At 40.3% G+C, this 16,243-nt stretch overlaps 1 protein-coding gene across 6 annotated transcripts in view; it reads left to right on the top strand.

Annotated features, from left to right (window-relative positions):
• The window catches only part of LOC138246189 (scavenger receptor cysteine-rich domain-containing group B protein-like), a 390,419-nt gene extending 385,630 nt beyond the window's left edge, over positions 1-4,789 (top strand). For all 6 annotated transcript variants that reach the window (XM_069200523.1, XM_069200520.1, XM_069200524.1 and 3 more), the window contains one exon: positions 817-4,789. In XM_069200523.1, coding sequence (XP_069056624.1) covers positions 817-1,244 — 428 coding nt within the window. In that variant the 3' untranslated portion in view covers positions 1,245-4,789. The remainder of the gene's footprint in view (positions 1-816) is intronic.
• The last annotated feature ends 11,454 nt before the right edge of the window (positions 4,790-16,243 follow it).

The raw sequence follows: 16,243 nt of genomic DNA, 5'->3' as shown, positions 1-16,243 counted from the left end.
ACCATTGTTAGTTCACCTGGGTCAGTGAAGTTGAGATACATTTTTTGGGTAAAAGAGAATTATACAAGTGCTACATTACAATATCATATCTGTGACTTAGCTGAAATTGTAAAATGTATAATGTGCTCATCAGCAGCAGTTTGTTCAGATATAGTATGAGATCACAATAATGAATCATTAAAGGCTTATGATGTCATGAAGGGTATGGTTACTCCAGCTGTCACTAACCATATGAGATCACAATGGTCAACCATTAAAAGTTTATGATGTCATAAAGAATATGAGTGTTGATGCAGTTATTAATGATACCAATGTATATCATGGTACACAGTGTCTGTGAGATGAAGGAAAACTATTAATGAGAAACCTTGCCTATCAAGGATTCTAGAACTGCTAGACTTATTAGTACTTTTTCCAATACTAAATTGTACACATGAAGATACAACCTGTGAAATTAATTAGCAATTGTTCTAATGGTAGCCAATTGCAGTTTCAGATAGCTTTTACGCAACATCAAGGCCTCTGGTTGCCTTTTTTTATTCCATCCAAAGTACAGCAGTTCCCAGTTTTTACTCTTAGTATCTCTTGTTTGGATTTGTAAGAATGCCCTCAAAACATTGCTCTTTAAGAACTAGCAGATTTAGGTGTAATGAGCGGGTGGGTCCTTGGGTTCTGGCCTGGTGCTGGTGAGTCCACCTTTCATTCTTTTAAAGGTCATTGCCCTTTTACATGCATGGGCTATTTAATTATTTTGATTGTAACTGATCTTGACTCAATATCCCTTGATCTCTTTCCCTGTTTCAATCCTTTACACAGGTTTTATGACTGAAGAAGAAAAGCCTGAAAATGCTACTCTTCCCACAACACTTCAAACAGAGACTTCCATAAAAGTGAATAAGGAGGAAATATTCCCAATTCCAGAGGCCTCTGCCACACCAGAGAGATCACAGGTCACATGCCCACATGTTGACTGTGTGTGTCACCATTCCACTCCAGCATGCGAGCCTCAACATCTGCCAGACCTGGTGCAGGTCATGAGAGAAATGCGGAATGACTTCAGAGCCATCACACGCCCACTACAGCAAGGCCAGCACCACTTAGAAAACATAGCCAACAGCATGCACGACTTAGCCTCGTTGCTCCATCAACTGGTTAAGATATTCCCTCTGTTTGTGTCCCAGAATCACCCTGGTGAAGCTCAGCAGTCTATGCCCTGCAAACCCTCAGAAACCTCTGACAATTGATGTTGCCTACTCATTTGTAGCATTAAGTCTAATTTCCATCTGTCTTCTACTATCTCTGCAACTCATTACTTTGCATTATTTCATGGTACCATGCTTCAGATTTTAGACTTTAGTTTTGCAACATCAATCCTTTCCACACCTGAAGTATTAAAATACAGCTTGTACTTGAAGTCAATTACGCTAAATTTCGTCTTGTTGTCAAAGAGCAGTTCGCAATAAGGTAATATGTAGATAGTTGAGTGGGCTGTGAAAAAATAGTTCCAGGCCCAACTGTATATATGGTCACCCCACAAACAATATCACAATTAACATTTTGAACTGGACAGCATACTTATAGATCCCCTTATTTGAGACACCACAGACAAATTAGGTATTGGGTCTATATCATCCCCCTAACACAGGGTTCAGAAGAGGATGGAGATTAGGAAGAACAAAGATTGCTTCTTGCACAGAAATACAGAGATGGCTTCAGATTATAGTGCCACCACGGAGAACTCACCACAGATTTTCATGCTTATGGACTACTAATAAACTATTAAATATCAGGAAAAAATGCATTCCTCTCCAAAAATGCCATAAATAGGAATTGTTTAGGTCTATCTAAAGACAGCTTGAACTGTCTCATGAGGTAAAAATTGTACAGGAGAAAAAAAAGGCCAGCCCTCTCAGACATTATTTGTCATAATATCCAAAAGATGAGGCTGACTGCGTTGTCAGGAGTGGGTCTCTGGTTGAAGTTCTTGAACTTCTTGGGAAGTTATGGGGGGTCATTGTGACTTCAGGGGGGTGGAATAGGCTGCCCGCTGAAGTGCCGATGGTCAGGTTGCCACCAAGGCGGCCGCCTTCCACGGGCCCCATTAAGAAATGTTGTTTCCTCCCTCTGGGTCAGAAATGGTGTTTCCACTTTGCTGGCCAAGTTGGAAACAGCCTACAACATTATTGAGCTGGCAACAATGCTGTAGTGCGTAGGGTGAAACAGCACCCGTTGCGATGTTCACTTTCACTGTCTGCAAAGCAGACAGTGAATATCCAAATGGGGCTGGCCGGGGGGTGTCCTTGCACTCCCCATGCCAAGTACATGGGCAGTGCAGGGGCCCCCGCACCTCATCTCTTCCAGCAGTTACATGGCGGTGCTACCGCCATGGAACCGCTGACAGAGAAGGGGGTCGTAATCACCAGGGCAGCGCTCCATGTAGCACTGCCCTGGTGAATTAGCACCGCCAGCACTGCCAGTCCCTCGTGTGGAGCAAAACTGGTGGTGCTGGCAGTCCGACTGTGGTGCTACCACCACAGTCGTAATGTGGCTGTCAGACCATTACATTGGCAGCAGTCCGACTGCCACCAAGACCCTGGTGGTCTCAAGACCGCCAGGGTCATAATAACCCTCATGGTCTGTTGCGTCAGTCTCCATGGAATCCTTAGACAGACCACCAGGAAATACAGTGAGAGGTAAAACAGGAACTGTAAAATTAAGTCCCCAGAGGAAAACCAGGAGAAAACAACAGTCAGAATACACTGTAATACTGGCAAGCAGATTAAACGGAACAGAAGACGATCATGAAGAAATTAAGTTGTTGCAGAAAAACTATTTGGCGTGAGCAACAGAAGACCAGAAGCGATGCTGAGACACACTGAGTAATCTAGCACAGTTCTTTCTATATCAGAAACCTGGAAGAAAAGGAAAGGATAAATTTAACTTATAGTCTACCATATCAGTAAAGGAAGCAGATAGTTAGAAAAGGAAAGGGAATCATTTATAGGTAAAATCTGAGATAGAATATTACAGGAAGCGCAAAAGGTAAATGCTAAGCTTCCAAAGTGGTAAATGAAAAGAAATATTGAAGAAAAATAATGGGGCTTAGCTTTCTTGTTTTCCTATGGAGGTGCTAGTTTGCAAGCACTAAAGCTATGTACTGTATGTTGTGAGCCTTGAAAAGATAGATGTCTTTCTCCTGCCTCAGACACTTGCAGAGAAGGAATAATTAAAAGAAACAAAGTTCAGAGTCTATATGTCAGCAGAACAATATAGTCACTCATACATATTATCAATCAAGTGTGATTGCTGTGGAAACTAGTAAAGATGCTTGCTAAGGATTTGAATGAGCTGTCACAAGAATTGTACCCAATCACTTGGATAATGGAGAATCCTGACTGTCAAATTTTGAGTTAATTTCTGGACCAGTGCTGATCTCTGTATCTTCAGTGGAACCACAATGGCCACCATCATGGTGGTTCCTCTAAAGGCACTTCAAAATTGGTGAGCTGCTGCCATCTTTCTGGTGACTGAGCACCAAACTTTGTTGTTTTTCAAAAGAAAACTCCCAATGCAGGAGTTTATTTTTGAAAAAAGAATGATCCCCACACCCTGGGAGTTTTCCCTCAGACTTTGGGTGTCATTTTCTTTTCCCCCCGTACTGCCAAGTTTTTGCTGGCAGGGACTGCCCCAAAAAAAAAACACCATCAAACACTCTAAACAGAGTGGACATTCTGATGCCCTTACTCTGAAGGGTTCTACTCCTTCGACCCGTTAGTGTCAGATTTCCAACAGGGGAGCAAGTTGGGCCACCTCTTTTAGGAAGATGATGGTCCATCAGACCCTAAATTGAGAAGGCTGAGTGATGACTTGTCGGACAGTGTACTCTACCATGTTTGTGATCGATTACTTTGTCTTCCAGATTCTAATTTGGGCTCTATGTCACCAATATAAATGGCAGAAGCTTACTTTCTGTTTTTGTTTCTTTGGTTACTTTGATGTTTTTGGGATTATGCAAATTAAATGTTAGATTTTCATGAGTCTCTTTCTGGATACTTTTCATTATATCTTATATTGCAGTAATGTTGTGTTCAAGTGATGTGTAGTATGGAAAATGTTTCTAAATCATATATATGCATAAGCACAAAAAATGGAGTGAAATGAGTGGAAGAATTAGAAGAATTATTGTATGCATTTTCATCTGTGGCTAGCAAAAATGTAATTTTGTTTTGAGCTGTAGTTGTAATTGAACAACAACATAAATATTCTTCTAAAGTATGGAAAAAACCCTGAATTGAACATTAGAATGTCGGAGACAACCTGATGTTAACACACTCCAGATCTTGCATTTCTTAAACAGTTGCATCTAAAACTTGCAAATATATTGCAAACCCCTAGCAGAGATTATTGTGCATGGCAATCCAGGCATACGGAATATGTCTTGCAGGAAGGCGAAAGCCTTTTGATTAGCTGTTTGAATCCTAGGTAAAGGCGTAAAGTGGACCACAATAGTAACAGAGTCAATAGTAACTATTATGACTGTGTATACATATGAGTGTTGAAAATCTACAATTATATCAATGAAAATACATTTTCTTAGCTGTGGTGGAATTTCTAAGGGTTGCAAATATTCTGATGTTTTGATCAGTTCCCTTGTTTGCAAAGTTGGCATTGGAAAATATTTTTTTTAATTCTTAATAATTACCCTGGCATCTCTTTGACCTGCAGGTAAGAAATCATGAAACGTGCAAAAGCAGTAATAGCTTTGACGGAATAAACAATGTGTTTAAAACAAAAATGAGTCTGTCATCATTCCATATCAAATGTTTCTTCAGTTTTAAAATGTTATGGATATCTTTAATTTTAGAACTTCAATGTTTTACTTCTGTTAAAACATGAAGGAATGGAGAGTAGAAATACCTATGAGGTAAACTTTTACCATGGATTGATGCTAATGTTTCAGGAACGGTTTGTAATAAAGACTGTACCACAATGTTTTATGTCCAGTTATATAAATGATACAACAATCATATTGTAAAAAATAAGCCAAACAAACTTGTCAACTGTTTTGATATTCAAGTTGTTGAATAACTAGTACATTCATCTGACCTATTTTAACAATACATTAAAGAGGGGGCTTCCAAAAGATTATGCCTACATTTGAGAAAAGCTGTGTTTATAGCCTATAGCTCTTTTTCCAAACCCACATAATTCCTTTAGGAAGTTAATAATTTTCTAGACAAACCTGCAACTGAATTTTCTTCTCCAGTATCATCAATTAGGATGGGAACTCCACCAGTAGAGCAGTTTGTTTCCATAATGAAAAGTGTATTGGCTGTCTAGGTAGATGGCTAGATTAAAAGTAGTGCAGTAATAAATCTTTCCTTCAGTTTAAGAAAAGCCTTGCTAACTAATGGTGTCAATTTGAAAATTTTTATTGTTCTTAAGTAGATCAATGGCAGGTGTGATAAGAGTAGAACATTTAACAATAAATTGCCTTTAAACATTTGTGAAAACAAGGAAAAATTGAGTTTTGCAAATAGAAGAGGGCCAATTGAGGATTGTCTGTACTTTTAGTGTATTCAGATCAGATCAAAGCCTTATATCAGACTACAGAAGCATAGGCCCCTTTTTATTACCCGAGTCCCTTGAAGAAGGAGAAACTTCTAGAGGTTTTTCTTTGAAGTCCCCAGGCATCCTGCCTTACCTGTCCTGGCTCTACACTAACTTCAGGGGGCATGTAGTCCTTTGTGTTGAGGCAGGACACATCCTATTCAAGGTTAAGTAGGACTGTACCCAGCTCCACACTCCGATCCTGCCAGTGATGGTCCATATAGTCACATAAGCTCTCTTTTGTGTGTGGCTGTATAGGAGGAATACACAAAGCCTAATTATCAGCTACTCCTAGTCATGTGACCCGGAGATAGACTGCAGCCACTAAATGGCTGAGGGAGGAAAATGGCAACTTTATCAAAATGGCATTTTCAAAATTGTAATTTAAAATCCAACTACATTGTGAGAGTGTTTTTTTCCATTACAGTTCCAAAGACACCAAACATAAACTGAGTACCTGCTCCCATTTGGGAATTTACACTTATTAAATGAAATAAGATAACTCTAATGCTATTCTATTGGAGATGTAGTCCTTGCAGTACTGAAAAATAAATTAGGACGTGTAAAACTAAATTGAACATGCCCAACCTTTTAAATACATTGCACACTGCCCACTGGCCTTCCCTGGGGGTGACTTACATGTATTAAAAGGGAAGTTGTGGCTCTGGCAAAGGTTTTGTTTTACCATTTTGACAAGGTCGTTTCAAAACGGCACAAACATGCTGCAATTGCAGATCTGAGACATTTTTAAAGTGCTGCTTAAGTTTGTTGCACAATCAGTGCTGCACACCCACTAGTAGCATTTAATTTACAGACCCTTGGCACAAGTAGTGCCACTCTACTAGGAACTTACAAGTAAATTAAAAATGCCAATCGGGTATAAGCCATTTCTACCATGTTCAAGGAGAGAGCCCAAGCAAGTTAGCACTGGTTTGCAGTGGTAAAATGTTCAGAGTCCTAAAGCCAGCTAAATCAATGTCAGCAAAACAGGAGGGTTGAAAGCAAAAAGTCAGGGGGAAAACCACACCAAGGATGCCAGGTTTAACAAGTCTTAAGAAAATACATCCAAAAATCTTGAAATATCAATTAAATTGTCCAACACGATTGGTTGAAGTTCAGTTTTGGACATCAAAGCTACATGATTAAATGAAGTAACAAGACACTTTTCTGAACCAAGAAACATTTTATATGTCAATTTAAGAATAGATAACCAGTCAAAACATAAAATGAATCATAGCATGAGGCATAAACTAAGTGCCAACTAATGAAATGTCTCTTGTTCCGCTTGTTCTTATGATAGAGGATTTTCATTGACTGCTTCAACAATCTAAGACTATTTTTTCTTATGAAACGGAATATGATGTTGGGGAGCCTATTTCGTTTCTATATAATCTCCAGATGCCCTGAAGTCTAAAAGAGCAGATACATCAACTGTCTGAGCTGTGAGATGCAAAAAGGCTTGTGACTAAATGAAATATGTCCATTTTATTGAACTCTGCATAGGTACAAGAAATAGACTTGTGACCTCATTCTGACTTAAGGACAAGCAATTGTAGTTCTGAAAATGTTGTTGGGATGAATAGGAAAAGATGGTATCATATGCCCATTATCTCCACATTACAAACATGACCCCATCCAGAATACATACATAATACCCATTTCTTTCTTCTGAAAGGAGCACTCATGCCTATCATAATTGCATTGGTTTCTCTTCATTAGTGGAGACCTTAAGAATAGAAAGATTAGGTTAGAGAGTTGGACAAGGATAAGGATGAGAAGTTGTTGCTTCTTACTCTTCTCAGATTTTCTTTGTTAAATCTGGTTGTTACTATGTAAAACTTAAGTGATCTCAATGAAGAAAGAAGCAGGTCTTTCCATGCAAGCTAACTGATCCTCAAGATCCTCTCTCAAACCCTTCCTGAAAAGGGTAAACAATGCCTAATCTGGTCAGTTTGTTTCTTGGGTGGCAGATTTAGATTTTGTGACCTAAGTAGTTTAGGTCCCTATTTAGAGTTTGGTAGGAAGGATACCGAATAATTCTAATGGCTTTCCCATCAGCTGCATTGCAAGTACCATAAGCTATGATGTGCTGGTAATATGGCAGACAGGGCTTCAACCATGTTTGTCACGGTGTATGATATCTTCCAAACTCTAAATAAGGCCCTAAAACTTGAATCTCTTGTTGAAAATCCAATCATTTTATTCGTGGTAACTAAACATTTGACCTCACCTATCAAATATTTGTTTTATAGATCACAAGAAATACATAGTAATCATCAACCAATGAAGTGGCCCTTGATTACACACTTCCAGTTAAATTGCTGATAAGAAAAACAACATTTACATTATGAATATAGCTTAAATATGAGGCTTTAAAGTATAACGAATCAAACAAGAGTTAAAAAAATATTAGAATTTTCTCGGATTTCCATCATATTTCTTTTCAGATAGACCTTTCAAAGGTGGATCAGGTGGTATTTGAAGCTCTGCTAAAGCTTGGCATAATGCTCTACCCCAACTGTATTTAGGTAGTAAGGTGGTCCACAGCTGTTGATAAACCTTGGAGTTGATCCATATCTTCTTCAGGACACCTGGGCATCACAATCTGTCAGAAACTGGTCTTCTGTTAAAGTTATTTATCTTCTTAGAAAGGTATAATCTGCAGTTTCCCTCAGTTACTGTCAAATCCTTAGATGGACCACAATGAAACTGAAAGTGAGAGGTAGAACAAGGACTGAAATGTACGGTCCATGGTGGAGAAAATGGAAACCATTTGAAGTAAACCTCTGGACAGATAAAATATACTGGAATGCTGGCAGCAAAGATAAACAAGCAAGCAAAGAAGAACAGGCAAGAAATCTTGAAGAAATAAGGAAGTTCAGGAGAATCCCTTGGAGTGAGCAACAAACACCAAAATGCAAAGTTGCAAAACACTGAGTGATCCAGAACAGCCGGGTATATATCAGTAACCTGCAAGGCAAGAAAAAGAGTAGTGATAGCTTGTACATTACAGTTTTTGGGGCTCCACCTCTCAAATTTGCAGGACTTTGAAGTGGACTGCCGCTTTGTCATGAAAAATAAAACAGTGCTACAAGTATCTGGCTATCTTGAACTCACTTCAAGCATGCTCCTGCATATTTAGCTAGGCTATGACAAGCTGCCCACTGTGCATGTCTGTGCTTACCATTTCCTTGCTCTTAGTCCCAGTGCAAAGGCGCAACAGCTGCAGCACTGATGGGACTGTTGACATTTGGTCACACAAAGCGCTATGTACTCAAGCCACTGTGATGTGGTCAGCATCTTATGTCACTCGCTTTGGTAGACCATCTTTAATGTTTACCTGGGAGCAGATTGTCCACCAATGAGTGTTGTCATTTTGCACTGGGAGACACTGGAGGATTACTCAAGGGAGTTTATTGGATGAGGATGCACCCCAACCAAAACATTCTCTCTCTCTGATTCCAGCTCCAACTGCCAGTCGTAGAACATTCACCCACTACATAAGGTTCACCACATTCTACCACAAGTGGAGTGTTTCATAAATGAAAGGGAGAAAAGACCAATACACATTCCTGAAGACCATAACACATCCCCAAATGAATAAGGCAAGACCAGAACAGGGAAATTTAAAAGCCTCTAAAAGAACAATAGCTGTTTATTAAATTATTAAATACTATGGGGTCATTACAACTTTGGCGGCCGGCTACCGCCGCCCGCCAAGCTTAGCCACCGGGCGCCCGCCAATGCGCTGGGGATATCCCATTTGTAAATCCCCGCTGGGCCGGCAGCCTGAAACCAAGTTTCTGCCCGCCGGCCCAGCGTGGATGTGGGCGCAACATGGGAGCCGGCTCCAAATGGAGCCGGCGGTGCTGCGGCCGTGCGACGGGTGCAGTTGCACCCGTCGCACTTTTCACTGTCTGCATAGCAGACAGTGAAAAGCCACATGGGGCCCTGTCAGGGGGCCCCACGACTCCCTGTACCGCCAGCCTTTTCCTGGCGCTTCATACCGCCAGAAAAAGGCTGGCGGTCGGGGACTCGTAATCCCCTGGGCAGCGCTGCAAGCAGCACTGCCCAGGCGGATTACCACGGTCGTAATAGGCCAGGAAGCACCGCCATCCTGTTGGCGGTGCTTCCGTCATTTTAGCCCTGGCGGTCTCGGACCGCCAGGGTCAAAATGACCCCCTATATATTTATATATATATATATATATATTTATATATATATATATATATATATATATATATATATATATATATATATATATATATATATATATTTATATATATGCATATATCTATCTATCTCTCTATATATATATGTATAAATTAATTATTCACGCCCTAAGGTAACTATAGCTTGCGCTTTCGCCATGCACAGCTAATTACTCCACATAATAAATCTTTTGATGAGATCTTGTAAGGCATCTTTTATATTATCACTGCAACATTTGCAGAAAAATATTGATAAGAAAACTGTGCATGGCAAGGGCACAAGTTACCTTAAGGTGCTAGTTATAGTAACTTAAAAGAACTCTAACTATAACTGCTGAATTTCTATGGTTTTGCACAAGTGAATTAAGAACCTAACTATAATGTCCCTGCAACCTTTAAAGGTTGCTAGTAAACACAGAAGTGATCTCTTCAGAGGATACGCTCGAAAGTTTGCATCAAGACCGATAATAATAATACTAAGGCAAAAAATTGATAAATGGTATGATATTGGTACAGGAGCAATTGAATTCATGATGGAATTGATCGTATAGAGAAAAAATAATCTGGAAGTTTCATTGGAGCAGCCTTAAAAGTCCTGAGGAAGTCAAGGGGAGATATAACCCAGATGAAACACGGAGCTGGAGAGAAAGTTAAGAAATAATGAAGGAGAATAATTTGAACATACCCTGGGACTCTTTATTCATCTTCTGTATACTTAATGGAATGCGGGTGCTTCTAAGGTTTTTTTGTATGTTGAGAACAATCTTAAGATTGTTTCTATACAAGGTTTTGTAGGGGAGGTACCTTGTAATAGCACCGTATGTTTTACTAAGGTTACACTTAAGGCGAGCGCCTTGTCCACCTAACACCACCCCTTCCTAGTAGTTAGATTGTCCCACAATGTACTCCGCTGTCACTTATATCGGATGTTGGAGGCAAAAGTGCCAAAATCCTTAGCAATCTCCACTAAAATGTGAGACCTGGTCCCTCCTAGGCGATTTACGTATTGCACCGCCGTTATGTTGTCCATATGTAACAGTATGGGACAACCGGCCTTGTGGGGAGAGAGTGAGCGAATCGCAAAGGCCTCTGCTAGAAGCTCCAGACAATTGATATGGAGACTCGATTCCTCCAGGGACCACCGGCCCCTGTCTCCACAGGCTCACACCGAGCTCCCCAGCCCCATTGGCTGGCATTTGACTCTATCACTATCTCCAGGGAAGACAAAAAACTGACTTTGCTGTTCCACGCATCCATGTGGTCCAGCCACCAGATTATCGCCAATCTGGCCTCGTCTGATAATAGAACTTGTTCCAAATAAGACAGCCCCTTGCGAAGATGAAGGCTCTTCAAATGTTGAAGGGCCTGATAGTGCAGGAGGCCCGGAATATTTCCTGGATGGAATAGTCTAAACGTCCCACCAGACAAGCAAGAGTCTTCAATGATATAGTCAGAGAAGCAAGGGCTCTCCTCAACTCTCTCCTCTTCGAAGTCCATTTCACTAGAGGTAATTGAAACTGAGCTCTGATGGAGTCCACTTGAAAACCGAATAATTATATGCATTGAGAGGGGCTCATGACCGTCTTGTCTGAGTTTGTGAAAACAACCAGATCCTGAAGATTCTGGATAGTCCATGACAGATGCAATAGAATCAACTCTTTGCTTTAGTCCATGATCAGAATGTCGTCGCGATAGATAGTGAGGCACATGCCCCTTTCCTGAAAGAATTGTCCCACTGGCCACAACAGTTTGCTGAAGCACTAAGGGGCCGAGGACAGGCCCAAGGGAAGGATGGTAAACTTGTACCATTGGTCTCACTACCAAAATTGGAAAGAAAACAGTGAGGAGCAAAAATTGGCATCGTTAAATAGGCGTCTTTGAGATCTAATTGTACAAGCCAACCTCCTTCTTGCTATAGATCTCTTAGAAGATGGATGGCCTCAATTTTTAAATGGCAGTACACTATCCAAGAGTTGAACGTCCTTAGATGGAGGACCAAGCGGGAACCCCCACCTTTTTTCTGCACCAAAAATATCATGGGGGCAAAACCTGCCCGGTGAGGAACGGTTTCAACTATCACCTGTTTTAGAAGAAACAAGCCAATTTCTTCTCTGAAACTGCTCTATGTTTGGGAAAAAAGAAGTGGAAGGGGAAGAAACTCCTGCTTTGGAGGGAGTAGAATTCCATTCTGTAACCCTAGACTGTCTGTAAGATGCATGGATCTTGGGAAATGTGTTCCCAAGCTGAAAGATGACATTATAACCTCCCCTCCAAGAATACATTCTGAAAAGGGAATTACTCTCATTTGAATCAGTGGCATCTTCTGTACTGAAGCCACGTTGACCTCTGCCTGTGTAGACACAACCACAACCTCTCCTGATCTGGATAGGGTAGAATCCAGATGCGGCTTGGTAATTGCCTCAACTCCCTCTGGGGGTATCCTGTTGAAGGCTGGTAAAAGCCCCTGCCTGGCGCTTGGCCTCAGTAGCATCTGCCCTGGTAGAAAGGCCCCCACTGAACATCTTCTTCATAGATATCTGGACTTTATCGAGAGCAAAGAAGGTAGCCACATCCTTTCCTAAATCCGTCACAAATTTGTCCCTGAATAGCAGACCGTTCGCCAAGGTTCCTGGCTCCGAGGGGCCCAATTCGGCCAGTTTAGGGTCAATACGTATCAGGAAGGATTTCCGACGCTCTGTGGACATAGCACAGTTGGGCTTACCAAAGAGGTAAATTGCCCTCTGTGCCCATTTCAAAATCACTTCAGGGTCCAACTGTGAGCTGGATTATTTGCCCTGCACCACCACCTCAAGGATCTTAGTGATAGGTCCCAAGAGGTTGTAAAGTTTTTCTTGACAACCTCTCCACACTCGATCTAGGCTCTTCTTTGGGTTCTTAGCAAATGTTTTGAGAACTGTGGCAATGCTGGGATCTAGTTCTGGAGTATGTGCTACTTTGCCTAACAGAGAGGGGTGGGGACACTCTGATCGTAAGGTATTACACAAATCTCTGTCAAAGTTCTGTTGCAATCTCTCTTGCACAAAATGTTCTACTTCCACATATGGAAGCCACTCTGTGGATTGTGGGTAAATAATATTTTCTGGGTCGAAAAATAATTTGTTCTGACCTAGTGCCTCCTCATTCATATGGCTGGTCTTACATTTACATTTGGCTGGTTTCTTGGGCTCATCCAGCACTTGCTCAGAATCAGAAGTGTGCGTAGAGGTGGATTGGACCCCTATTTGGTGCAGAAGGGACTGAGAAGATCCCAGAAGAATCTAAGGAGGCCATGGGTGGTCTTTAAGGACCAATGCTGCCATTTGCGCAAATATTTCCGCTGAGGAGGTAGGCCCTGCTGAGGCTCTCAGGGCAAGGTCCACATCAGAAGTCTGACTGCCCCTAGTCAATGTCTCTGAGTGTGGTCTCCCCACCAACTCTTTTTGTCCAAACCTCACCAGAGGTAGCGTAAAAGGCTTTAGGGCTTTTATAAGAGTCTGATTAACAGAGTCCTGTACATGATTACCCAGGGCCTGCACTAGTCTCTCCTCCATCTGGTGTTCGTAAGGCACATAAGCCATCTCCTGAAAATATTCATCCTCCTTGGTGTAGTAGGCCATGCTGGCTAAGCAAGAGGATATGGGGAGTTTAGAAGAGGTGAATAGCCCTAGAAGGTCAAATAAAGAGGAAACTCCTTTATAAAATAAGAAACAAAAGGTCTCTGTCGGCCAAAAATATTTGCAGAGGGAGCACCTGCCACAATTTCCCTAGGGCAAAGCCCTAAATTGTTTGTGCACCCCAATGGGCACTCAAGGGAATGCCAAATATATAGAGATGTGCAGTGCCATGCTCAAGCTGGTCTCCGAGACTTTTCTAAAGTTGGAGACTGCCCGCACATGTGCGCATATCGACATAGAAAGTGCTCGCCTGGCTCCTTCTGAGGAATGGAGCCGAGATACACAGCATCCAGTTCGGAATTCTAGGCCAACAAAAGACACTGCTGACAGTCAGCGTCGAACATGGACCAATCGGAGAAGTGACTCGATCAGTCCGCGCATGAACGCGATGTTGCAAGCGAAAGAGGACAGTCCTCTTAAAGCTAAGCACTAAGCAATCCCTGCTCCAGCTCAACGGCCTTAAAAAATCAATACATGTTTTTTACAGTAATTGACAATAAAACAATATATATTATCACAATAAAATGTATGTATGAAGCAACTTATCTCTGGCTGCAAGCAGCAAAGAAAGAGGAAGGGCTGAGGTCCAAGAGACATTTATAAGGAGAGCAGGCCTAGGATTGGGCAGGATATAGACTACAAGCGATATTGGGAAACGTTGTTTTCTGTGATTTTAATGTTGATTGGCTGCTATTATTTTCTCAGTAAAGAAAGAGAAAGCATAATCCGAAGCCTCTGGTCCTGACATAGAATTAAAAGGAGTCATAGAAGTGCAATACACTTTTTTAAGCACAGACTACAGATACAGAAAATAGTGCTTGTAGTGAAACTGGGAAAGCAAAAATGGATTTACCTTCAATACATTATTTTTTCAATTCAAACAAATGTATAAAAAGGAAACAAACAAGATTCTGGAAATAATTTCCCTTGAAAAGTATATTGAAGTCAATAGAATCCCGAGGGAGCTTAGGATGTTCACAATGCCAACTCATCCGGACACCAAAACAGAGTTATGTGAAGAATGGGGACAAAATAATATGTAGTGCTCTTTGAATATGATAACAATCTTAATTGGGCATGCAAAAAAAGATTTGAAGGAAATACATAAAATAATTGGAGAAATGCAGGAAAAAATAGCTCAGAATACAAGCGAAGATGACATGGGAAAACTCAGAAAAGAGCTGGGATCATGGCTGGACAAATATGAGGAAGAAGAACAAGAGAGAAAAAAGAGGAAATTTTTAGGCGATGAGATGGATAATCAGCAAGGCAGAATACTCATGTTTGCCAAAAGGTTTGCCACTTTGAATCATAACTATTCACAGAACAGAAGCTACAAACAAGCACTGATGTAACGAGTGAATCAAATATTGAATTAAGTGCAGGCGAGGGCTCGAGCACAACCAATCCTAAAGTTACTTTTTTAGAGAAGATGAGACTGTGATACCTATATCAAAGAATAACAAGAGGAAGAGGGAGAGGCGGTGGTAGGGACCAAAGAAGAGAGAATCAAGAATGCCAAAGGAACCAGAAAAATGAAAAAAGTGAAAGAAAACAATCTTTACGTTGCAATTTCAAAAAGTAAGTTTAAAAACAGACACCAATTTGATTGTCAAATTATGCAACCACAAGTTGATAGTGGATGAAGAGAAAGTATTGAACAAAAGGCTCCTACTGCCCTGAACGACATTTTGATTATACAGAGACCAAGCTAGACATATACAAATATGTTCCTTAATTGAAACTAGCGAAGATACATGGATCTAAACCTCCCAAACTTGTTCAAAGCAGTGAACCCACTGCAGTGAACGCCAATGATATAACAATAGCACAAATTTCTGATGTAGAAAATATGGTTGACCAAATGTACAATCTAATGACCTGACAGAAATTGAGATTTTACAAGAACTATTAATTGAGACCATTAAACATCAAAACAGAAGTTTAAAAAACAAATCAAAACTTTCTTCGTCTCTATTGCCAGGCTATAATTTTGATATCTTTTCAGAAGCTATAATTGCAGATCTAGACTAAATGAAGACACATCCAGGAAATATGGAAAATTTGTCAATGAGAAAATGTACAGCATTAAATAATCTCTTGAATAATGACCAAATCATTATCAAACCAGCAGATAAGGGATGCAACATTGTTTTACTAATTATTATCATTATAAATCTTTATTACTTGATTTGTTAAAACAATTGCAATGTGATATACAAAGAAAGTTTTATTAAAATACATCAAATGTGCATGACATTTTTCAATATCATCTAGAGACAAAGTGCCCGTTTAGATCAAAGGTTTTTAAAAAGGTTTGTCTTACTAAACAAAACATATTACATAAATGAAGTCAATAGACAATTGTGTGATACAAAGAATTACAAAAAATGTGGACAATAATCTAGTAAACCGAATAACATTAGACTTTAATCTAAAATTGAAGGAATGGCATGGGAGATCATTAATCAATAATGATGAGTACACGTTTATGCTGAAAGAACAACCCATCATTCCAACAATATATTTTCTCCCTAAAATACACAAGACACTAAACAATCCCACAGGGAGTCCAATTCTGTCATCATGTGATTCTCTTTTTGAAAAGGGATCAATCTATGTTGATTATTATTTAGTACCTATTGCTCAAACCTTGAGCTCTTATATTAGAGAAACAAATGATTTTCTATGTAAATTGACTATCATAGACTGGGATGATAAATGCCTATTAGTAACCATTGATGTGGA

Source organism: Pleurodeles waltl, chromosome 7 (genome assembly GCF_031143425.1).
Source record: "Pleurodeles waltl isolate 20211129_DDA chromosome 7, aPleWal1.hap1.20221129, whole genome shotgun sequence".
NCBI lineage: Eukaryota > Metazoa > Chordata > Amphibia > Caudata > Salamandridae > Pleurodeles > Pleurodeles waltl.
The sequence above is the reverse complement of the archived record's forward strand: the minus strand, read 5'-3'. Positions and strand labels throughout refer to the sequence as shown.